Source organism: Dermacentor albipictus, chromosome 1 (genome assembly GCF_038994185.2).
Source record: "Dermacentor albipictus isolate Rhodes 1998 colony chromosome 1, USDA_Dalb.pri_finalv2, whole genome shotgun sequence".
Classification (NCBI taxonomy): Eukaryota; Metazoa; Arthropoda; class Arachnida; order Ixodida; family Ixodidae; genus Dermacentor; species Dermacentor albipictus.
In genome coordinates, this window is record NC_091821.1 from 494,953,955 (window position 1) to 494,978,864 (window position 24,910).

At 47.8% G+C, this 24,910-nt stretch overlaps 1 protein-coding gene across 10 annotated transcripts in view; it reads left to right on the plus strand.

Annotated features, from left to right (window-relative positions):
* The window catches only part of LOC135908817 (uncharacterized), a 60,547-nt gene that overhangs the window by 12,790 nt on the left and 22,847 nt on the right, over positions 1-24,910 (plus strand). For 7 of the 10 annotated variants that reach the window (XR_010566438.1, XR_010566437.1, XR_010566443.1 and 4 more), the window contains one exon: positions 19,813-19,982. Coding sequence is in view for 2 of the 10 variants with exons in the window: in XM_065440653.1 (XP_065296725.1) it covers positions 19,929-19,982 (54 nt within the window). In the remaining 8 variants the exon portion in view is untranslated. The remainder of the gene's footprint in view (positions 1-19,812; positions 19,983-24,910) is intronic. The other 3 variants (XR_010566444.1, XM_065440653.1, XM_065440654.1) reach the window with 1 other exon arrangement.

Here is a 24,910-nt window from a genome sequence, read left to right on the forward strand (position 1 = left end):
ATTTGCTAGAAGTTGCTACCCAGGCTATATTTTCCATGTTAACCTATCGTAATTTGGTCAAATCGTTCGTAGGCTGTTTCTGAGATTAAGGGGTGTCGACACGAGACTGCCTGCTTCCGCATTGCCACGGTATAGGTCGATGGCGCTTATTCTTTTTATTAACTACAACAAGGTCGTGTTAATCGCGCAGATCCGGCACAAGAAAACGGCTGTAATCAGTATATCCGTCTAAATGCTGCATATACGCACTGATATATCCTATTATAACTACCTGGCCCGATATATTAAACTGACTAATGTCACTTCTAATGCAATCAATGAATTTTTTTTATTGTATCTCTGCTGCCACTACCTGTCCATAGCTTACGTCCGCTCGGCTATCTGAAAGCGCCACCAAATGGCCGTTTAGGCAACTGTTGGATCACTGCCGCCGAAATTAGGCTGCTCGCCATCTCGGAGCCGATTATTGAGAAAAGGAGAGGGCGAGTCCGCCGTCAAGTTGAAAATCACGGCGCAAAGTTGGCGTGGTGCCCGCTATGGCAACATACAGCATGTACGTAATTATTGCGACTGGATTTATCGAAGCGCGACAGTTAGATGCCTTATTTCGCGGCGCTAATCTCAGGAGAAGCCTGGCGTTAACAGCAAGCCATGCCTACAAAGAGGTTGCGGAAGCAGGTGGTTTCAAAATCATCGGAACATGCGTTGGATTCACAAAGCGTGATCATCGCACCGACAAGGCAGAAGTTTATTATAGGAGTAACATGGATCAGCATGCACATGTGGTTCTTGTTTTCAGGTTAACAGCTATCGATGAAATGAAGCAGGGGCCACGGCGGTGTTGCGGGAAAGTGTAAACAGACCGCAGATCAGTCACTCAGTCACCAAACTTTATTAAGGTCCTAAGGAACTACTAAGTCATAGCAGCGGGCCTCTCCCACGTTCCTCTTCCGGTTCATAACGTAATCTCGAGTTCTTGCACTAGTTAGCAGCATGCCGGTAATGCGCTTTCGTCATGGGAAGCATGTAGGGCTTTGGAATATTCACGAGTCGAACGAAGGATTTAATCAAACTACAAGGGCTTAGTGGCTAGGCACGCATTTTAATAAAACTAGTTTTCAATGTGGTGTCAGGTGCTTTAGGCACGGGAGATACCCAATACCCGTTATTCGATGTGCTCCTTGCCGACACTATTCACATTTGATATAAACACACATTACGTGCTCCTCTGAATAATTGGAAAGTGCCGGTTACATGGGCTGCCCCAGTGTGTCGAAGCATCGGTCGAACTAAAGACGCTGTTGTTTTCACCAACGTGACTTGACGTGTGCGCGCGCTCGCACTAGGTCGGACATTGTTTAGCGCTTTACTCTACGATGCGCCCGTCTGTCATTACAAGTTCTATGAAGATACCGCGCACGTAGCTGAGTTTGTTCAACGAACCAGCTAGCTACAGAGCTTCGGTCGTTGCTTCTGTGAAATCGGTGCAGCCAAAAGTGAGGTACCTTGAGCGTTGTTGTAAACACTGTTACATCAAACAGCGCAGGAATTTCTCCTGGTCAGACGCGGTCTTATTGCAGTTAACGTCGAGAACATCGCTTGTCAGTTGAAATGTAATCAATCCTAAAAAAAACCAAGCAGGCAGCATGGCCAGCGCGTCGGGACTCAGCCTAATGACGCTGACGCTGCAGCTGCTGGTGCTGCTAGTGCTGATAGTTAAGCTTTAGTCTCCACTAGATGAGCCCTTGCGGGGGTTGCAACTTGATCTGCTGAGTGCCTATACTTGCGCGACGAGCTCGGGCAACGTCATGGGAACAGGCGACCCGTCGTTCGCATGTTATGGAAGAAGCGGCATCCGACGCTCGGCCATGCCAAATGGCGGGAGCCGCAACGTCTAAGCTACCAATTCATGTAACCGTCATGATAAAGCTTAATATTGACTTGGTGTTCAATGTAAAAGTCACAAGCATCCACTAAGCTGCTAGTCTCAAACGCACTGACAGGAAAGACACGTACATAAAGTCTTAACCACAGCCAGCGTCATAGGTATGAAGAGATACTGTCCGACCATCGAACGCAAGCTACAACGTATCAGCCATTTCATGCTGCAAGGCAAGCCGCACCCGACCTTGACGTACTTGGACAAGAGACCATGTAACGCAAAAGATGTTATACACGGAATTCAAGCAGCGGCGACCGATAAAGAAATCCCGTGGGACATCAAAATTTCAGGAGCCAAAATAGAACAAGTGCGCAGATACGGCATATCAGACAAAATCCTGGTAACCATTGAAGTCACGTCACTCCCCCGTCATGCACTTAAGAATCGCCCAGTGATGAGGATGGTAATGATGGAGGAGGATGAAAAGGAAGGAAAGAAAGGTAGGCAACCTAGTGATGAAACTATACCTTTACAAGTCACGCAGTGTTCTGTGCACGCATTTCTGCGCCATTGGGCAGACGTTTTCATCAAGCGCCACGAGTACATTGTACGCCCAAACTGATGCATCAATTTACAGGTAACGAGAGGCCTCGACACTCTATACCAATGTGAAAAGCGGTACAACTGTCAAGTAGAACACCCCTGAGCATACCTGCTGTATCCTTGTCGTCAAAAGCTGACAAGGAAACAAGAAAGCTGTCAACCCTGCGACAACAACGATTTTTACAACGGAACCACGGACCTCCTGCTACTCCCACGCGACATCCCAACGCATGGCCAAAACTAACTAGCAGATTAGCACCGCTCCAGGACAGCGGTAGCAGCCCAAGTCGCAGCGATAGCAAATTATTCGTTCATAGGACAGTTTTTCATCTGGGACCTTCAGCTTCGTAGTGGCTGCAAAAGAAGGGCACTCAAGAAAAAAAAGTGAAATACCCAATCACAGGTCCAGGCAGGAAGTGTTCCAGGCAGCAAAGCTGCCTAGCTCTAACAATATGCTCTCTACGTCCAACAGTATGTTTTTGAAACATGCAGCCGCAACGACCTCGCATTCCGGCATGACCGAACTAGACCCTCCAGCGACCGTCTCCAGTGAGCGGTACAAAGGAGGTACACATAGTGCAACTATACAGTATCTTAGAACAGATGCAAACGAGCGTGCACATTATGAGTGCAAGGGATATCCTCCCTTGCTGAACACTCTCTGTAGCGTTAGCCAGCTTGGAAGACTCTCGTCACAAGCAAATGCGCTAAGATGACCCACATTCCGGTCTTAGAACCCTCCACTGTCACGTCTACCTAAGAAGCACATAAACGACAAGTACCTAAAATACCAACATCAAATTTATCCGTAACTAGCCACCAACACTTAAACAACAAAATACTAGCGATTCAGCACGTAACCATGCATGGCTGATTAACACGCGTGTTTGGCATGACAGTGGAACTGTAGGGGATCGAGGGGTAAAATAGGCACCTTTATAAGCTACATACAGCAAACAGAAACCAAACAAGACAAAATACTCATACAGGAACCTTGGGAAAACATTGCTCCTTCAGGTTACCTTGCTTACAATAGCCGCTACATTGGCTAGAATACCTGCTGCTGCTGCAAAGTACGTTGCAAATGATCTCGCAGTAGTTCATTTTCACACACACACATTTTCAAATCTGCTAGCACAAAACAACATCGCTCTCTGCGCACTACGAGCGAAACAAGGGAGGCTAACTGACATTAAAGCTTGCTGAACGCTGAACAGGGCAAGCAATTTGAAGAGGTCGTCCGAGTAATGGCATTCGAAAAGGTCTACGCTTATAAGAGCACACTTCGTCGCCACTACTCTTTTTTGGGGCTACCGCTACACAACCCCCATTGGCCTCCTTTTTGAACAAGCCTTGCTAGAATGTCGATTTACCTTAATGAATGTCACCACTGACCCTGCGCTCATTGGTAATAGCGGCCACGCAGACACAACTTCAGATCTGTCATGGATCAAAACAAGACTACTCGTCTCCTGTTTCACCATTCGGTTGGCCTTCATAGCTAAGGCATCACAGCCTTAGTTGCATTTTTGCTATAAATCCCTACATAAACAAACGAATTACCTAACAGTCTCTTCGATCACCTGCATGATAACCTATGTAGTGACCATAAGATAATATATATGTGGATAGGTCATCCCTGAAAATAAAAGTGTACTGAACGCTGGTACACACACGCCACCACTAAGTGGGACGAAATGTGAGTTAACCAATCTAAAGAGCCACCTCAATTATCTTTGGACGAAATTCGTTATATATGCAAGGGCACTCACGAGCTACACACGTCCTTGATAGGGCGCAAGAAAGAACACCCATGTATACATGCGCATCTTCTAGGTCTTTACGAAAGAAAGCACAAAAATTAACATGGAAGTGCAACAAACTTAGCAAGTATTGCAGACGAGCGCTAGACCGTATAAGAGGCGCATGAGTGCACGAAACCTTTAGCCACAGAAACCTGGCTACAACCTCCCACTTTCTAAAAGGGCAACTACACCCAGCGCAAACCAGGTACATATTACGCTTGCCCAGATTAAGACACAATGACCAAATCAGACTAAGTACTCGCGAAACAGAGGAACAAATCACCATGACCTTCATCCAGCTGCTACACCCGGCAAGAACTACGCCGTATCTACCCATATACCCTGACTTACAAGACAAAGACCCAGGAGGAATCGATTTGCCGTTCAATATGCGTCAAACTCACAGCCGCACTGCAGAGGTTCACATTGATCAAGGATGCTAGGGGGAATTATTTACTTGACCAGCGCTGAAAAGACAGGTCAAACAAGAGGCATGGAACGCGGGCTATATTTCAAACAAACGCCGTGTGCTGCCTTTGAGCTTGTTCTTGACTTTTGTGAGCTGTTCAGGTACGTTATGTTTCACCATGAAGCCCACGTTTCTACCCATTGGGGATTCATTTATTAAGTTGAAAGCCTTGCATGGCCAATGAGTCGAAAATCTGACCGCTTGGTTTAACGCCATCCGGCGTTATGGCAGCAAAATTCAAAGGCAATAAAATTGGGAGTGAAACCCACAACCTTCGGTGTTAAGTATGACAAAGTCAAGGCACAGTTCATTAACATAGAGTTACTTAAGGCACTCGAACCCACGAACATTGATGCAGCCGAACTCACGACCTGTGGTCTTAAGGCAAAGCAAATTAAGGTACAATTAAGGCCTGGGAGTCAAACTTTCTCTTGCTAGTATGGGCGCACCGGCAATATCTCCAAGCTGGATTCCAATTAACATCATGAAGGTTGGAAGTCGAACCCACTACCTTTGTTGTTAACTAGGGCGAAGTTCATTAAGGGACATTTAATGACGATGTAGTTAATTAGGTCACTCGAACGAACGACCTTTGGTGGTAGAAAACAATTAATAGGAAGTAACAGTGCATGAAAATGAACATATGAACCCTAATTATTGTCTGGTGAATGCGCAGGCCTTTGCCTTTAACTTTTATTTTGATGAGGAACAGAGAGGTGTGGGTCGCCTTGGTAGGTGGAGCCTGCAGTCCAGTGCCACAGCTTAGGTGGCAGCACTTTCAGCTCTGGCGATCCTCCAATCCTCCAACTTTCGCTGATCCTCCAATGCTTGCTGGTCAGCACAGTCTCCAACTGTTCATGCGTTGCGTTTCGATTGCAGGATAGGGGTGTTATCAAAGATATTTTCGCATATGCATATCGTTGATACAGGGTAGCTCCTCTGTACAGAAATGAAAAGGGCTTCATAAAGGGTGGGGTACATCGCGTGGAGCAGCGTAAAGTGAGGATAGGTGTTGGTCTGGAGTTGCCTCCAGGCCGTGACTTGAGCTCTGGTGAGGGATGGGTGTGGTGGCAGCAGCGTTCTCGAAAGGTAGCAGTATTGAATTATTTCATGTAAAGTATATATTGCACGTGGAAAGTAGTCCTCTGCCGTCTCTTGCAGTGCTTGGTTGCTGTGACCTCGGGCTATCGTGTATGCAACATGGTTTCAGCTGAGGTTATCTTCTGCTAATGCCCAGGTTATAGCGATGCGAGGCATTTCGTTGAGGTGGTTGAAGATATCGCAAGCTTCTTGATGCACATGACTGTTCGCGTAGGCTCGACATGCTGAGTTACACTCGGTCAGAATATATATTCGCTCATGCCGCGATGGCGGTCGCAATAGCGGACGCAGACATTGTGCGTACGAATGGATGCGGATGCTGTTCATCCTGTCTGTGTCCGGCCACGCTGATGACCATGCCCTGTTAATTCGTTTACTTGGTCGCATCAGTTCAGCGACCAAGTAAACTGAACTGAACTTAGGCGCCATCGTTATTTGCTAGTATAAGTACTTCAGGAATGCTTGTTGACCGCTGAATGCCGTTGTTCTGCCTCCTCTAGTGAGGTTGAGTCGTCTTATTTGCGCATGTTGGTTTGCTTTAATTACTTCGTCAAAGGTGTTGTGGATGCAAAGGGTAGAGGTTTCATTCTTCGCGTGCCTCGAGGAAGGCTAAGGACTTGTTTGCACGCTTTCCATAGTACTACAGTTACTTGGGCGTTTTCGGTTGTTGCTAGGTTGAACTGCGATACCACGTACGTGATTCTCCTGACTTTAAGGGCACGAGCCAAACGTATTATGTGAAATTTCTTCCTGACAATTCTGCGACTTGCGACTCTCTTCATTATGCAAGATACGCTGTAGGCCGTTTCTATTAGTGCGCGTATACTTTGGTTTTAAATCGGAGTTCTTAGGCCCCCGTTCCTGCGGTGAGCGTCGGCGAGCGAACGAGCACAGTTAAGGATCAAAGCGAACGCGGACTGCAGCGGCACATGAAATATGGCGGTAGCGAACAGAGCGGAGGAGAAAAGCGGGCGAAGAAGACATGGCGAAATGGCGTGAGGTGAAAAGCGTAATGCTGGGCAAAACTGGCTTTAAGGCGACCATGGCTACGGGATGACGCGAGAATGGCGCGCGTCGTCGATATGAAAACAAAGCGCTGATGAGTGGAAGCCTCTGTGTGACGGCTGTTGTAAGACGCGCCCACGCATCACCCGCGCGCTACCTCTCTTGCTGTCGCGATCAGCGATCAGCGATGCAGTCACGCACACTTCGCGCTGTTTGCAAAGTGCCGCAAGAGACAGATTGTCCGTGCCAGCCAATAATATATCGCGTAATGAAAAGATATAGAGCTGCATTCAAATGTCGCATTATGGGGTATCGTAATCGTCGGCGTAATATTTTGCTACCATTATGTCGCATGTGAACCCCGAAGATGCGGGTTGTTTGTACTTTGGGTATAGGTTTGTCGTTAGGCTGCATTTCAACGGCCTCTCTCCCTGTGCTTTTTCCTCTGGATTTCTTTGTAAGGACCAGGAGCTGGGATGGTTGTGTGGACCAATGCAGGCTAGAAATACATTGATTAGGTGCGCGAACTTCTCATTGTTAAATCGCGAAAGGAATATGGGGAAAATGCAATGCAAGAATGGTAAGCATAAAAGTCACTCTGCTACAATCACCAGCACCGCGACAATAAACAGTACAATACGCGGAAAACAACCAATGTTTCACAGTTTCATTCTACGTATCCGGGGAAACTTAAAACCGAATCGCAAGCGAACACACAATAGCACGAAGAGATTTGAATGCATTACGAAAGTGGTACTAGATATACTGTGCTGAATCTAAATTGCAAAGGAGAGGTAAATTTGCTTTCACGACGGGAAAAGACTTCGAGGCACAGGCATCGCAAATGAAGAAGGGCTTGGAAATGCATCACAGTGCAATGAGAGAGAATGCGCACGGAAATAGTCGAAGACGATTGACAAGAAGTGGGCAATGTACAAAACAAAAAGCACTCGCGCGTGAAATGCGCACTAATAAAACAAATAAGTATTTACTTCATAAACTGAAACAACTTAACGTAGACGGTAACCTTCTGAAATGGATTGAGTGTTTTCTTCTCAACCGCTCCGAATTTGTTTGTGCTAACGGTATCAACTCCGGTTTTAAAAAGGTCCGCTCAGGTGAACCACAGGGTTCCGTCCTTGGACCTCATTTAATTTCCTAATTTACATTAATGATCTTCCCTCGCTTATCAAGTCCCATATCCATCCGTTCGCTGACGATTGCGTCATTTCGGAGAAGTTGCCAATGCTAACGATATCGAATTACTTCAGTCGGACCTTAACACTATAGGGAACTGGTGCAATGAATGGTTAAAGGATCTCGATATAAACAAATGCAAAGTTATGCGTGTTTCTAGGAAAACATCTTCAATACCGTCCTACTACATTAACAACATGTCTTTGGAATCAGTTTGTTCATGTAAATATCTTGGTGTTTACATCACTTCTAACCTAAGCTGGTCTCTTCAACATGAGAACATAATTAAAGACGCTGATCACATGCTTGGCTACCTACGTCGCAATTTTTTGAACGTACCTACTAATTTGAAACTTTTATTATATAAAACTTTATACGAACCAAACTCGAATACGCGACTCCTGTATGGGACCCTGCTCTTGAAAACCTAATCACTGAACTCGAGATGGTTCAGCAGCAGCAGCAAACGACTTTATTGGGGTCCTGAGGAGCTAAGCGGGGGCCTGCAGGTCCCTACCCAGCCGCTGGCTAGTCCCATGTCGGAACAGAGAGGCCATGCCTCTCCGCTCGTTCACGGGCCCTCTGGACAGCCAAGAGCTGGACGTCCTGTCTCGGGTCTGTGATGGCCTTCGTCCAGTCTTCTTCTGTATTAAAATCCTGTAACACAGGGCACTGCTAGAGCATGTGATTTAATGAGCTAAATTCAGTGCCGCAATCTGGGCAGAGTGGATCGATGTCCGGGTGGATCTTGTTCAAAAAGCCCCTAGTGGGGTAGGACCCCGTCTGGAGCATGCGAAGCGTGCTAGCTTGTGGCCTGTTAAGCTTATGATGAGGGAAAGGAAAACTCTGCCTATTCCCTCTGTAATGAGAGGTGATTTCATGAAAGGTAACCAGTGGATCACTGTGGACGAGCTCTCCCGAACTCACGTGATTGCTAACCACAACCGCACAGCGAGTATAACTAGCATGAAATTTAATCTTTGCCTCCCATCGCTGGCGTCTCGCAGAAAAGTGCTTCGTATTGCCCTCTTCCTCAAGTTGTACCCTCATCATACTCTACTAGATCACCTCGTCCCCCATCCAATTTATGTATCCTGTCGCATTGATCATCAGTACAAAGTCGGCATTTTGTCATGCAACACTAAACGTTTTTCACAATCATTCCTGCCGCGAACCTCACGTGACTGCAACCATCTTCCCGCCGATGTTGTAGGCCTCATTAATTATGAGCAGTTCCGTGAAGCCTTAGCTAATATTGTATATACAGGTACCATTTACACACTCATGTAACCAACTGTATTTGCCTTCGTCATTCTTTTGTATTTACCACTCCCCCTCTCTAAAGCCTTTGGCCCGGAAGGGTATAATAAATGAAATGAAATGAAAGTATAAAAGACGGCACAGCGTGTTCATTCCGATACAGATAGGCGAAATGACTTTCCGTTTTTATTTCGATAGCAATTACATAGGTACTCGAGGCGCAATTCTGCCGTAGGCATCAGTGTCGCCGGGAGGCTCGGCACAAACTCCAAGGGCGATAAAATTGTCGCCGCCCACCATATGTTGCATGAGCAAATGAAAGCGTACGAGGGTGAGCCCGCGATCGCGCCTCAATCTCGCGCACGCAACGGACGAAAGCGGGGAGCAAGCGCACCGCTTCCCATCGCGCGGATGGCTTCAGGGCCAGGGTAGAGAGGTTGGAGGAGCGCGTTCTGCACTGCGCAGCCAGGTCGCGCTTGCGAGCGTGGTAGGGCCGCTGTGTGTAGAAAGCCATCAGCGACAGGTACAGAGTGCACGCTGTTCTTTGTTTTCGGCGCTTCGTTTGCGTCGATGCGAGCGGCAGCACGAAGGCGAATTCGCTCCCTGCTGCTGCCGCGTTTTGACACCGAGTTTCCGCGGTCGTGGATTGAGGTGTGTTCATGTTTGCGTGTGCGAGCGTGACACTATGCTTGTTAACTTAGTTAGTATGCCTTTGTTTACAAGCTTATACGGCCGATGAGACCATTTCCTTAGTTTGTACAGCTCTTTGCTATCGCCTTGCCTTTCTAGCGAAACTGCGAACATCTTTAAAAGAGATTCAGCACACAAGCAGAGGAGAAACGGGGCTCCAACTCGCGCCGTCACTCGCGGCGTCGCGGCGGTATATAAGCAGCTGCGCTTGCCTCTGCTAGACATTCACGAGATGAGATGCCTCCTGGAGACAGAGCTGCTCGCTGGAATGAGAAGCGAAGGTTGCGGCGTGCTACAGAGACTGATTTTCTAGGTGGCTTTGGCTCAACTCTTGCAAGATGGGCTGGGTGGGAATCGAACCAGGGTCTTCGGAGTGTGAGACGGAGACGCTACCACTGAGCCACGAGTACGATGCTTCAAAGCGGTACAAAAGCGCCTCTAGTGAGTGCGGTGTTGCCTTAGAAACGAGCTGTTTCTAAGGCTTAGGCGTGCGTCGCTTGCTCAGGCGCACATTTCGTTGCCGCGCCGAACGCTGCGTTGCTCGACGCTCACCGCGTCCAATGCGGGGCGCGTAGTCGCTGCGCCGTAGCCCATTGTCTTACACCCCTTGGCGGCTCGACGGGAACGCTGTCGCGTTCCACTCTTGAAGGCGAAGCAGAATAACGCATGAGTTGTTTCTTTGTCTAGCCGAACCAAATATAGCCAAGCAACAGCAGTTCACCAGGCTAAACAGTGGTTCAACAACTAAAATAAAGGCTAGTATGCTTGGCATCCTGGGCTTAACCTTAGCTAAGCCACAGCCATTTTTTTTTTGCAATAATGTTCGGCACATACCGACTCACACAATTAAGCGTAAAAGATAATTAAAAGAAGGCACATGCTCCCCTGCCACAGACCTAGTAGCACATACACAGTTACCCAAGTTGACGTGAAGGAGGTTCATTGAGGAATGGCACATAACTTGTGTCACATGCCGAGTGAGCCAAGTTGGTCCGATAGTTGCTTTTAAACCCCGCTCCTTCAGCACGCTAGCCCGAGTATCTAGCCTTTAGACCATCGACGAGTCGGTTACCCAAGCTGGCATCAGAGAGGTTAGTCAAGGGCGAACATACCGCATACTGGCTGAAGTACCCAAGGAATACTACTCACAATAAGAACACTTAGTTGTTTTGTCTCAGATGTGATATTACTGTTACGTGTAGCTGGAGCCCAATGCTACATGTACTTTATTTACAGGGAAGCTAACAGAAGGCCAAAATGACGACGCTATATCAAGCGGGGCCACGTCGCCTTCTTTCTCCTCAGTGCAGCCACACTGTGACGGCTGTTCCGTAGCATCCGTGCCAGAAGAAGCACCGTCCCGGTGCTTAATCTAAACATCCGCGGTGAAAGGTGTGTGGTATGGCTTTAGTCTCGCCACGTGAACGATGTCACTAGCAGCCGACGATGACGCTGAGAGGTTGACGGGGATGACTTCATACGTGACATCGATCACTTGTCGCACCACACGGTATGGGCCAGCGCAGCGCGACAGCAGGTTTTCGAAAAGGCCCACACGTCAATTGGGTGACCAGAGAAGCACCAGAGAACCCGGAGTAAAGTGCACGTCGTGATGGTGGCAATCATAGAGGCATCTCTGATGCTCCTGCGAGGCCTCGAGACGGGTGCTGGCGAGCTGGCGCGCGTGGTCTGCGTGTGCGATCGCGTCACGGGCGTATTCAGTGGCTGAACGTTTGGCCGAGGGCAACAAAGTGTCTAAGGGCAACGCGGGGTCTCGGCCATGTAGGAGGTAGAATGGTGTATAGCCGGCGGCGTTGTGACGTGATGAATTATACGCGAACGTCACATATGGTAAGTGAAGATCCCAGTCGTGGTGGTCGGTCGCAACGTACTTCGAAAGCATGTCGGTGATGGTCCCATTGAGGCGCTCCGTGCGGCCGTTGGTCTGTGGGTGTTAGGACATGCTGAACTTGTGCTTTGTCGAGCAGGAGCGGAGGATGTCCTCGACGACTGCCGACAGAAAGCTGCGGCCACGGTCAGTAAGTGATTGGCGCGGAGCACCGTGCAGTAAAATGTTGTCATAGAGCAGAAAGTCCGCAGCGTCAATAGCACAACTTGTCGAGAGGGCTCTGGCGATAGCGTACCGCGTAGCATAATTGGTAGCCATGGTTGACCCATTTATTTCTAGAGCCCGAGAGAGGAAACGGTCCAAGCAAGTCTAGACCAACACGGAAAAAGGGTTCCGGTGGGATGTCGATCGGCTGGAGACATCCAACTGGAGGTGTAGAGGGCTTCTTCCGGCGCTGACAAGGCTCACAAGCAGCAACGTAGCACCGCACGGAGCGGGCGAGACCCGGTCAAAAGAATCGACGGCGTACACGGTCATATGTGCGCGAGACGCCCAAGTGTCCAGCCAAGGGAGCGTTGTGAAGCTGTTGGAGGACAGTCGAACGCAGGTGAGATGGAATTACGAGCAGAAGGTCAAGGCCATGTGGATCGAGATTGCGGCGGTATAATGTCCCCGCCTTAAGGAGAAACATCCGGAGAGAGGCGTCGCCAGGGGTTGACTCCAGATGGTCGATGAGGGCTCGTAATGAAGGATCGCGGCGTTGCTCGTTGCCGATTCCAAGCAACTGGGACACAGAGAAAACGAAAGCGATGGCATCCGCATCAGCCGGTTCGTCGACGGGGTAGCGGGACAGACAATCGGCGTCATGGTGCAAGCGTCCCTTCTTATATACCACGGAGAAGGTACATTCTTGCAGGCGTAACGCCCAGCGAGCGAGTCGTCCCGTGGGGTCTTTGAGCGACGATAGCCAGCAGAGCGTGTGGTAATCAGTGATGACACAGAAGGGGTGTCCGTACAAGTATGGACGAAACTTCGCAATAGCCCACACAAGAGCAAGCCACTCGCACTCTGTGATTGAATAATTGCGCTAGGCGGGTGATAGAAGTGGGCTGGCATAGGTTATAACGCGATCATGTCCATGCTGGCGTTGTGCTAACACTGCTCCTATGCCGTGACCACTGGCATCAGTTCGAACTTCCGTTGAGGCAGACGGGTCAAAGTGGGCCAGAATTGGAGGCGTAATAAAGAGAGTAGTGAGCTGCGACAAAAAAGCGCCATGGTCAGGTCCCCAAGAAAATATGGCTTTTTTCTTCAACAGGTCGCTAAGGGGACGTGCAATTGTCACAAAATCCTTCACGAAGCGTCGGAAATAAGAGCACAGTCCTACGAAACGACGAACGTTCTTGGTAGACTTCGGAACAGGAAAGTTCGTAACGGCGCGAATTTTGTCCGAATCAGGTCGCACGCCTCTGGCGTCCACGAGGTGTCCAAGGACGGTGATTTGGCGGCGAGCAAAGGGACATTTTGATGAGTTCAACTGGAGACCAGCGCGGCAGAGCACGTCCAGAATCACTGAAAGACGTTCTAGATGCGTGTCGAATGTGGGTGAATAAACGATGACGTCGTCCAGATAGCACAAACAGGTAGACCACTTGAAACCCTGAAGCAGAGTCCATCATTCGTTCGTAGGTGGCGGGCGCGTTACAGAGACTGAAAGGCATCACCTCGAATGATAACGGCCATCAGGGGTAATAAATGGAGTTTTCTCTCGGTCCATGTCGTCGGCGGATGTCTGCCAGTAGCCGGACCGTAAGTCGATAGAAGAAAAATAGGTGGCACCACACAGGCAGTCGAGAGCGTCATCAATACGTGGCAAAGGGAACAGGTCCCTTTTTGTGATTTTGTTCAGGTGGCTATAATGAACACAAAAACGCCACGTTCCATCCTTCTTTTTGAAATGTATGACGGGAGAAGCCCAGGGACTACAGGAAGGCTCGATAATGTCCTTTGCAAGCATCTTTTTGACTTTCTGTTGGATAACGGCTCGCTCGGACGCAGAAACACGATATGGACGTCGGTGAATGTGGTTCGCATCGCCAGTGTTTATGCGATGGTTTACGACGGACGTTTGACCTAAGGGTCGATTGTCAAAGTAAAAAATGTCGCGATAGCCTTCAAGAACGCGGAAGAGAGCTTCAGCTTGAACAGGTGGAAAGTCAGTGGAAACCATCTTCTCAATGACGACGTCAATACCGTGCGATGACGTCATGGTATGGGCTGAGCTGTGACGATCTTCCACTGTGAATGGCTCGATCTGATCACCCTGCAAAGCGCTAATTATAGCCAATGAAATTCCCTGAGGCAGAACTTGCGCGAATAGCGCGAAATTGACAAGGGTAAGGCAGGTGCGGTTACCAGTAATTGTCAGCACAGTGTGCGGCACGGTAATACCATGTGTAAGTATAAGTGCCGGAATTGGTGCGACCACGTAATTACCGTCAGGTACAGCTGGTGAGGACAACAAGTCGACTTGTGTCACAGATTGAGGTGGTAGGCGAATAAAATCCATGCAAATCAATGCAGCTCAAACGGATTGGAGGCGGGTCCACGTGGTCGGCAAGAAGAGGCAAGTCAAGGCGAAGTGAGCCGGCCGAACAGTCAATGAGGGCAGAATGATTGGCAAGGAAATCTGGACCGAGAATGAGCTCATGAGGGCAATGCTCGATGATGGTGAAGAGAACGACGGTGTGTCTCTCAGCAGTGGTAAGTCGTGCAGAGCACATACCAACAACAGCGACAGTCCCTCCATCGGCGACTTGTACAACTCGAATCGGGGCGGGCGTCAGACCTTTCTTGAGCCGATGGCGAAGAGCAGCACTCATAATGGACACATGCGCCCCCGTGTCGATCAACGCGCAGACAGGAACATTGTCGACGAGAACGTCCAAAAGATTCTTGATTGTGGGTAAGGTGAAGCGAGGATTTCGTGCCAATTTCGTCATTGAAGCTTCACCTACAGAAGCTGCACTGTCTAGTTTTCCGGTCCTGGGTGCGGCGAGTAGGTTGGAGAAGGAGCACGGCGTGACGGGGGCGAACGAGATTGACGACGGGAGGGAGAAAGCGAGCGGGAGTAGCGGGGTCGTGTCAAAGGTGTCGCAGAGTCAAATGATGGAACGGGCATAGAAGGGGCGAAGGAAAAGGACGCGCTAGAGCGGCAAGGGTGGTAATCCGGAGAATAGCCCAACGGAGAAGTCCAGGGGCTGCGGCAGTGGCGGGTGACATGTCCTATGCGTCGGCAGTTAAAACAGATCGGCTTGTCGTTTACGGTTCACCATTCGGAGGGGTTGCGCTGTCCATGAAAGGAGTAAGAGCGCGGTGGGGGCGTGCGTGGAAAAGGAGGTTCCTAGCCTACGGAACGAATGGATTGGAGGCCGACGTTGGACAACTCTTGACGGACGACGGCTTGGATCAAGGAGATTGTCACCGGAGAATGATCAGGTGACGGGAATGAAGGGGCAGCCGGTTGTGCCGCTTCGACCTCACGACGAATGATGCAGGTCAAGTTGTAACATCGCGACGGCTGGGGGAAGAGGTCTTCACAGGATGACGTAGCAGCTGTGTTGGGAAGTCGCGTGATGTGCTGGGATACCCGGCGGCTTTTAGCATGCTCGAGACGGCGCACTCCTTGAGGATGGTATCGATGCTGGTGACGTTCGTAAACACTAGTAAATTGAAGGCGTCGTCAGCAATGCCTTTGAGGACGTGATTAACCTTATCGTCCTCAGACATGGTCGGGTCGGCCTTGGCACAAAGGGCCAAGGCATGGAGAATGTACGACACGTAGGACTTGGTTGACGTCTGTACACGTGTGGCAAGGGCTTGCTTGGCATTGACTTGGCGACCGAAGGGATTGCCAAAAATGTCGCGGAGCTTCTCTTTGAAGAGATCCCAGCTCGAGATCTCCTCTTCGTGAGTCTGGAACCATGCAAGTGGAGCTCCGTCGAGGTAGAAATGAACGTTCGCAAGCATGATAGTCGGATGCCACCTGTGACTGGTGCTGACACGTTCGTATATGCGGAGCCAGTCGACAACATCAGGACTGCCGACTCCGGTGAAAACACCAGGATACCGAGGGGGGGGGGAAACGGCAGCGTAGGTCGGGGCTGCAGGCGGAGACGGTTGCGCCGATGATGTGCCGCCAGCAGGTGCCGAAGTTGCACTGTCGCCATTGCGACCGCTGCGAAGCTCCTTGTCGGGAACGGGGAACGTCCACCTCCACGAAATTAATGTTACGTGTAGGTGGAGCCCAATAAAATATATAATTTATTTACAGGGAAGCTAACGCAAGGCCAAAATGACGACGCTATATCAAGCGGGGTCACGTCGTCTTCTTTCTCCTCAGTGCAGCCACACTGTGGCGGCTGTTCCGTAGCAATACCATGGCAAGAAGCTGCGATAGAACCGAGGAGATCAATGTCTGATACACTGAGGCTGGCACTTGAGTTGCTTGCACACTTGGAAAGTGAACTGATATCTGAAGAATACATTTTTGCTGTTGAAACAGTTAGTGTGCTCACTAGGCAAGATTTCATTCCTCGTATTGAAGTGTTAGATTTGAATATGGCGACGCGGTAGTTCCCACAACAACACGTGATGTCACCCTACTATCTACTTCAAAATAGCATGCCAGGGATGATCGGGCCTTATGTGACATATATAAGCCGACCTATAGAAATGTTGCTTAACAGGCACTATATCCCGGATCATCCGATTATCGCATAGTGTCTTTCCATACATGGACTTCAGTGTGAGTTTGCATTTTCTGAGAATAGTAACACTAAGGGATCATATAACAGACAAAATAACCTCAAGGTACTGTAGAGATGTGCGCTCAGAGCATCAGTGTTTGCATTGCCATTAGATCCACTTCTAAGGAAAGTAACAACATCCACATCAATCGCAGTATTTCTACAGAAAGGTTAGGATACCACAAATAGTACATTCTCCGCAAACGCCATTTCGTTTTTGTTGTGGATAAATGTAGTTACGATGCTTTCCTTGAAATATTCAAGGAATACTCTTCAGGTTAGTTGTGGAATAACTATGGAGAGCATGAGCGTATTCAAAAACAAGAATGGGGCTTACAGATGAAGTAGCGCACTGTGGTGTAAAGGTTACAAACAGTGACAAGGTATCTCAGAGAGACTTGCCAACTTTTCGATAGGAGGACCTATCTTAGTCAAAGGTGGCCTCGTCATTGTTGGCATGTTAGCTTGAAGGGGCTAGCAGCGCGACGTCACGTGTGGTTGTTGTCGGTGGTGGCTGGTTGTAAAGGGAGAAGCTGCAAACAAATTGAGCGCAGTCGCGTGAATTCTGTAAGCGTGGGTTCTCAAACGACGGGACAAGAGTGGAAGAGCGCGAAGGCTGGGAGCAAAAAAAGGTGACAGAAGAGAAAGAAAAAAGAAAAAAGGACCAAGAGGTAAACAAATTCAAGAAGACAAAAAAATAAAAAGAACGGCATAGGAGATTGTTGGCGGAGGGAGAAGTCACAGAGCATTTAGATATGTCGTTGGCGGCATACATTTGTGACTTTAGAAGAGCCGGTCAGTCGGTCAGCCCATGAGTAACAAGAAACAGCAAAAAATATTTTACTTGAAGGAATCACTTGAGCAGTGCAGCAGCATTGTGTCGGGTAATATTGAAGGAGATATGATGGTGACAAGGAATCTGGGGTGCAGCGCATGGGGTAGCTGGAACCCAGTGGCTTGGTCTTTCGAGGGAAGTTAGCGTCAGTAGCTCAACGTAGACGTCGACACGGCGGTAAACAGAACTGGTGACACCTTGTGTGGCTGAGGCACCGAAAAGTAATGCTGGCATCTGCAACTTTGAAATATGTTGTTGATGGAGTGTTCATTCGATTACTATCGCAAAGCGAGGAAGAGGATATTAAATTGAGTACTAGGCAGGGACAAATTGGAAATTGAGGAATAGGTAAGATTGAGGGGGGAATTAAGGTCAGCTGGTGGCATTATGGTTTGTGCCTTGGTTGATATGATACTTTCAGATTTAAGTTACAGCTTTTAGCGATTATAAATTGCCACGTGCCAAATTATTCCCGTCGGGTGTAGGCATTGAAACTTGCGTACCAGGAGTGATTCCGCATACTTCCTGTGGCGAGGTGATCGGAAATTTTCTGGCACTATTTAGAGCTTTGCTTTGTCGAATATATGACCATGTTCAATGAAATGGCTGGCTACTGCTTTAGGTAAATTGTATATTGTGTCTGCGCAATGACCATTGAGTCTTTTATGAATTTGTTGTCCCGATTCACGTATTTATCGTTTGCTACAAGCGGCACATTCCAGACAGTAGACTACGCTGCCTGATGGGCAGGTTAAATTCGATGTTACCATGTGTGAGTAATTCAACGCTGTACGTATTAGTTAGTAGCAGATCGAATATGTTTACATGTAGAGCACCTGGGATAGCCGCAGGGACCGGATGCTAACATCGTCTTTTTCCTTGGTTTGGCATGCACAAGAATATCCTTAAAACTTGCGTTGCATCGGAAGGCTACTCTGGCCGGGTCGGAAAAAATCTTATTACGTTACTGGTTGCTGTTGAGAATTGGGTAGTATTAACTGAGGATGTTCTTCACCTTTGGAAATTCGTTTGAGAATTTAGTAGTAAGAAGAGACGTTGTTTATTTGATCCTATAGCACGGCTTGAGGACAGCGGCTCGATCAAGTTTGATTGCATGGATGTAGGCTTTTTGAATGGCACTGTTTAGGTGATTCCTCTTTGATAGCATTTCTTTAAGGTGATCGAGTCATTCTGTGTAGTCCTGGTTCTCAAAGCAAATGCGACGTAGTCGTGTGGCTTGGCCTTTAAAGAAGCCTTCTTTTCAATGTCTGGGACGGTGGCTCGTATATTATAGGTACTGTTGTTGGTCGAGGGGTTTCTTATACAGCATTGTCTTTAGCGCCCCATTGTCATGCAAGCTGTTGTGTCCAGATAACTTATGTACTCGGTTAAAGATTGTGATCTGAATTTTATTCTTGCGTGAAAACAACTTAGAAATACTACATATTTATCTAGACTGTCTTTACCGTGTGCCCATATTATGAATATATCCTCTACGTATCTCAGGTATGTGTGGAACTTGTCTGTGCAGCGCAATAGAATATCTGTTTCTATAATCCCTGTAGATGTGTTCGTGTAGGTTGGTGCAAAAGTCGTACACATACTTGTACCATGTACTTGGCAAAACTCCTAGAATTTGAAGTAGTTATGTGTCAGAACAGACTTTTTCTTGTTTTTTTATTTTGTCCCTTCTTGGTGCTTTTATTCCTTTTCTCTTCGTTTTTCCCTTTATTTGTCCCTGCCTTCCCACTCTCCCGCTCTTGCCCCCTCATCTTAGAAACCACGCCTGCAGTCGTGAGGTGACTGCGTCGATTCTGTTTGCAGTTTCTCCGTTTATAACCAGCCGCCACGGAGAACAACCCCATGTGACGTCACTCTACTCACCCGTTAAAACTAACACGCCGAGGATGATTAGGCCGCCTCTGACGAAGACGGTCCTCCTATCAAAATGTTCTCCAGCATTTCCGATGCATGTTATCGCAATTCATAACCTTTACACCATTAATAACGGAAAAACTAGACATCCACCCATTCGTAGCAATTGCTACGAAGGGAACCCATACCGTTTCCACGAAAGAAAAGTCTCGTAGTTGAAGAAAAATTCGCCCTGGTCCGGGACTCGAACCAGGGACCACCGCCTTTCCGGGCCAGCCGCTCTAGCATCTAAGCTAACCAGGCGGCTAGCAGATGGAAGTTGGGTCAACACTTTATGCTATCTGGAGGGTATTGCAATTCCTAACGGCGCACAATATGTATGTGGATTAAGATCCGCGTTTCTTTGTTGCACTAACGTTCGCCTTTGTTGCAGTTTATGGCCAATCTGAACTCTCCAAGTTACTTGTTCAAAAGAACCTTTAATACCGATTCCCAAGGACGTGACCTTACTCAATGTGTTTCTTTTACAACCACATTTGCGGATATAAGCGAGGATAAAATTGAACAGGACATCAAATACTATAACAAGTCAAGTCAAGATTGGTAAGTTGATGCAACAAAATACACTTACACTTTCTTTCCACGAAGTTCATAAATGATGGTGAATTAGCATGCTCACTGGGATCCCATGTCATATTGTGTACTGATCAAGCTACTATTACTTTACCGCTGCCGTTGACGAGCTAAAATGAGTTACTGAACGAAAGCCCTATATATTCTGCTTTCTTTCTTGCTAATGCAAACCAAATGTAGTTAAAAAGCTACAGTAGGTTTGCAAAGATATTGTAGTAACAGGCTTAAACAAATTACCATTGATCAAATGCAAACATCTGTATGAAGGTACCCGAAGTGCTAATATATGAAAAGTGCATTTCTGTAAAATAAAGCGTACAAGAAACCGCTTGTGTCGGTCATTGAACGCTATTGGCCAGAAAAATAGTAGTAACAGACGAAAAGTTTTGCCAGTATCGCAGTTCCAGGAAATCTGGCTTTGACAATGACGCCAGAGAGAGACGCGGCCGTAAGGAAAAATCTGAAGAGAGTAACATTCTCATGGTATGTCCGTTTCTCTGAAATGATAACTGCCATGTTCTCAATATTAGCAAAGTGCCTAATATTAAACTAAAATAGTAATGTACACTTGGAAAAAACGATAATAAAACTTGAAGTCCTCCTTAATAGATAAGAAAGAGAAGCTTGCAGAAGAGATAGAAAGCAAGAAATACGCAACTAGAATAACGATTGTGGGAGTCGCCAATTCGCGAGGGTTGGCGAAACAATTTTACGTGCTGTGGCATCAGCGGGCACGCTTTTATTGTAATAAACGCTACCTCCCAAGCAGGAAACAACATGTATTGTTGAATTCATTTGTATCTAGCACACACATAATTGAAAGCCGTGTGCCTCAAGGGTTCATATTAGGACGAATACAATTTTTACTGTACATGTAATATACAAGTACGCGCCGAAAAAATAGCACGTTACGCTAATAACGCTAACGTTTTCTCCACAGAAGATAACGTAAGTATTTTTCGCAGCAGTAGCAAGCAGTTTGATCTCGGAGCTGTCGAAATAATTAGACGAGAAAAACTCCCCCCGAATATTAAAAAAAGATGCAATATATAATTTTTAGAGCAAGCATTGATCAAGTTAATGCAAATTCAAGTATTTACTTTGTAACGAAAAAATCCTGCGGTCTTCATTCAAGTTTCTCAATGCTTTTTTTCAACATCGGTCATGAAATGAGCACACGAATTACCTGAAATTCAACTTATTTCGTGAAACTGGCGCCCTCTATAATGATATAGATGGGATACTTCACAAACTTAAAGGCAGTATTTCTATTACGTGTGTAGAATCTCTTCTATCGTTATGTAACTTCTCTAGGGACAACGATGGCATCTGCCTTCCGACATTTGCAATACGCTGCATTTCATGCGTTTGCTCACAGCCTTTCTCCGCTCTCAGCGGTACGCATATTTTCCGCTCGTCATACCACAAAGTCATGGAAGATCGCGTTCGGCAAGTACTGTCATGCGGACACAAGTTTGCCAAAAAATAGTGGTTTAGTTTGTGCACCCTCCAGAACAGAGGAGATGACGCGACAAAAAAACCTACCCTGCGTGCGTTTAAAGTATGGTTCAAATGCAGACCAGCGATAGCCGCAAGCATCATCAACGGTGGAACAGGGACATCAGACAAGAAACCTCAAAAGTTTATATAAAATGAGCTTAGCGACACGTATTAGGAGACAACTACGCGGAAGTGCAAAAAAAACTCGTTAAAGACAAGATATTAACAGATACCAAGAAGGATCCTTTTGAATATAGTCCAACGAAACCAACTTTAAGGCGATTTACGACTGATACTAAAGAGAAACTAAACAGGCGAGCAAATGAGAAAATACGAGCTCCAAGGAGCGCTGCCTGCACTGAGCTAACAGAAGATACAAAAAATTGTGACATAAACCATCTCACCATGACTGTCGACGGTAATCCCTAAGCATTGAATCAATTTCATGACAGAAAGTATAGCCATCGTCGAAACAGTGCTTTTTCTTCTCTCTACTTTTCCTAAAGCCATTCATGGTCTGCTCCGAACGCAAAACAGAACTATGAACAATTGCAAACTCGCCCAAGCTTCCATCCTTGTACGTTGAGACGAGTTGTCTAGGAGGCCTGTACTGCAGCGGGACACCTCTTTCCCGCTTCCTTAAGAACACTCGGTACCATCTAGTGCCGCCGGTACCATCTAGGCCTGGCGCAAAAAACATGGGGCGCCGGTACTGAGAAATGCACCATGCGACAACTGCTCTCCTCTCTCGCACACCTTTCTGGACATGCTGCGCCATCTACTGACACTGCCTATAAGTCGGCATGTGACTTCCGAAGTTAGAATCATGGTGCGCCTGCACCTGCAAATGCTGAGAACTGTTCCCTCGCATGCCGTGCGCTCAGTGGCACATATACAGTCACCCAAGCTGGCGAGAGGTTCATTGAAAAACGGAATATACCCCGAGAGTTGTGGCGCAGCCTGCAAATGCAGTGGGTTGCTGTCTTTGAGGAATTTTTGTTACTTGGGGAATCGATTCCGTTCAGTATCGGATAAATTATTACAGCTGAATGAAGAAGTGCCAGCCATCGACACGAAGCTCCTCCACATCTGGGAAGCCAGAAGAGCGCTCCTCAAGGAATGGAAGATGCAGAAGCTAAACAACAAATTAAAGAAGCGAATCGCCCTCCTCACCGAGCCAGCAAAAACATAACAGGAGAGATTAGGAAGACATAATTGGCACGCATTCTTCTACATACTCCATGGTACCCTGAGCACGAGGACGATGTGGCACCTCCTGGGCGCCCTTATCGACAAGGGCCCGACAAAAATGCAGCAGCAACAACACCATCGAAGGCTCGTGCACAACACCCGAGCGGAAAAGAACGTCCTTCCAGAGATTCAGAAGAAGCTGTGCCGCGTCCAGCTAGTTAATGCTACGGCATACGCCGAAATATACGGTGGGAAACCAAGCTCTGATCTTGACCAACCCTTTACGACGGCTGAGCTCTCTGCAGTACTGTCAACGCTCATCAAAAACACTAGCCAGATCAAAGATCGGATCAACCAACACGTTCCACAGCAGGTCACTGCAGCTTTACACCATTACTTCAGTGAATGATGGGAGAAAGGAGGCTGTCTGGAAGCGCACAGAGATCCCCACGATCCCCATACTGAACCAACAGCTCAGCATCGACGACTTGCGGCCAATTTCCTTATGTCATGTGTAGCGAAACTTTTGAACCTCTGATAGACAACTGGCTGACCCCTTACCTCGAAGCCAACAGATATAGTCCTTACACTATGTTTGGAATCAGGCAGAACATATCAACGCAAATCGTCTTCATGCTACTAAAAGAAGGCCTCATCGACCACCCGAGCACCAGAGGCAAATCCTCGATCCTAGCCAGCGATGTGAAGGAAGCTTTTGACAACGTCAGTCACTAAGCTATCCTCTGGAACCTCGATGACCTGGGCTGCGGGTCTCTGACATACGACTATGACAGGAAGTTCCTCAGGGACCGCATGGTCACAGTAGGAATATACAACGTCCGCAGCAACAGCTTCTGAGTACCCAGCAAAGGCACCCTGCAGGGTTTGGTCATATCACCATTGCTCTCCAACGTCACCATGATCAGCTGCCCAGCCTCCGCGACGCCATACCATATATACGACACACTTTTTATGCAGGTGATATAACGTTATGGACAAGGGCCTTAAAGAACGGAACGCAAGAAACACGCCTACAAGAAGCAGTACATAACATCGAAAACTACTTGAAAAAAATGCGGCTTCCGCTGTGCTCGCGAGAAGTCGGAACGCTCTTCCTCTAATCAAGACCACCCGGCTACGATGAACGCGATCCCAGTGTTACCTTGAATGGAACGCCCATCTATATAGTTGATACTCCACGAGTCCTAGGGTTTCACATCCACGAAAACCGATCCGGGGCGGTTACCCTCCCGCGACTACAGCTAACGCTATAATAGCTCACGCACGTCAGGAGATTTGCAAATCATAGAAGGGGCTTAAAGTGGAAGACACGCTATGCGTGATGCAAGCACTCCTCACCAGTCAACTAACATACGGTACGCCCTACCTCAAGCTGAGGAATGCAGGGGTACAAGCATTCAACATTCTAATAGCGAAGCCATCAAAATCAACCTGTATCTCCAATCCATGGCACTTCTCAAGATGGGCGTACACAACACCTGGCAAGCTCTAGCTGAAGCTCACTAAGCCGGTCAATTAGAACGACTGAAGCTCACGCCCAACAGAAGATCAGTGCTCCAACACCTGAGTTACGGCTAAGCCTTTATAGCCATCACAAACCGAATAGACAGAATTCCCACGAACAACATCGTGTTTCTGTGTATAGCACCAATCCGACGCTACACGTATCTCACGTACCACAAGGAAAGAAGACAAGCCCGTGTGGATACCCTACGGCGAAGACACCGGCAAGATCCAGACGCCAGTTGCGTCGACGTATCTGGCGCATACGCACTGACTGTCATAAATTCCCAGGTCGCGGAATTGTCATGCGCCACAACCCGCGCCCAAAACCCTGAGATTCCAGAGGAGATGGCGATCACCCTAGCAACTACCACTTCCATGGACGCACCTCTCGTATTTTGCGATATTAGCTAGAAGATACAACGCAAAGGTTCGCGTGCCGAAAAAAGTACTATTGGTATTGAAGCATCAAAACACTCTGATCGCATACACCTGCATAACATTAGTTCCCGGGCAAAAGGGGCTGGAGTAGAATGAAGCGGCACAGGCCACGAGCCGAGATCTCTCCTGCTTGGCCAACTCTGCCTACTCTCGAGGTTTCCGGCCTGCGTCAGCGGGGATAAAAACCAAACCCATTACCTGCTCAGCGATCCTTCTACATCACAGGCTGGAACGCAGGGTGT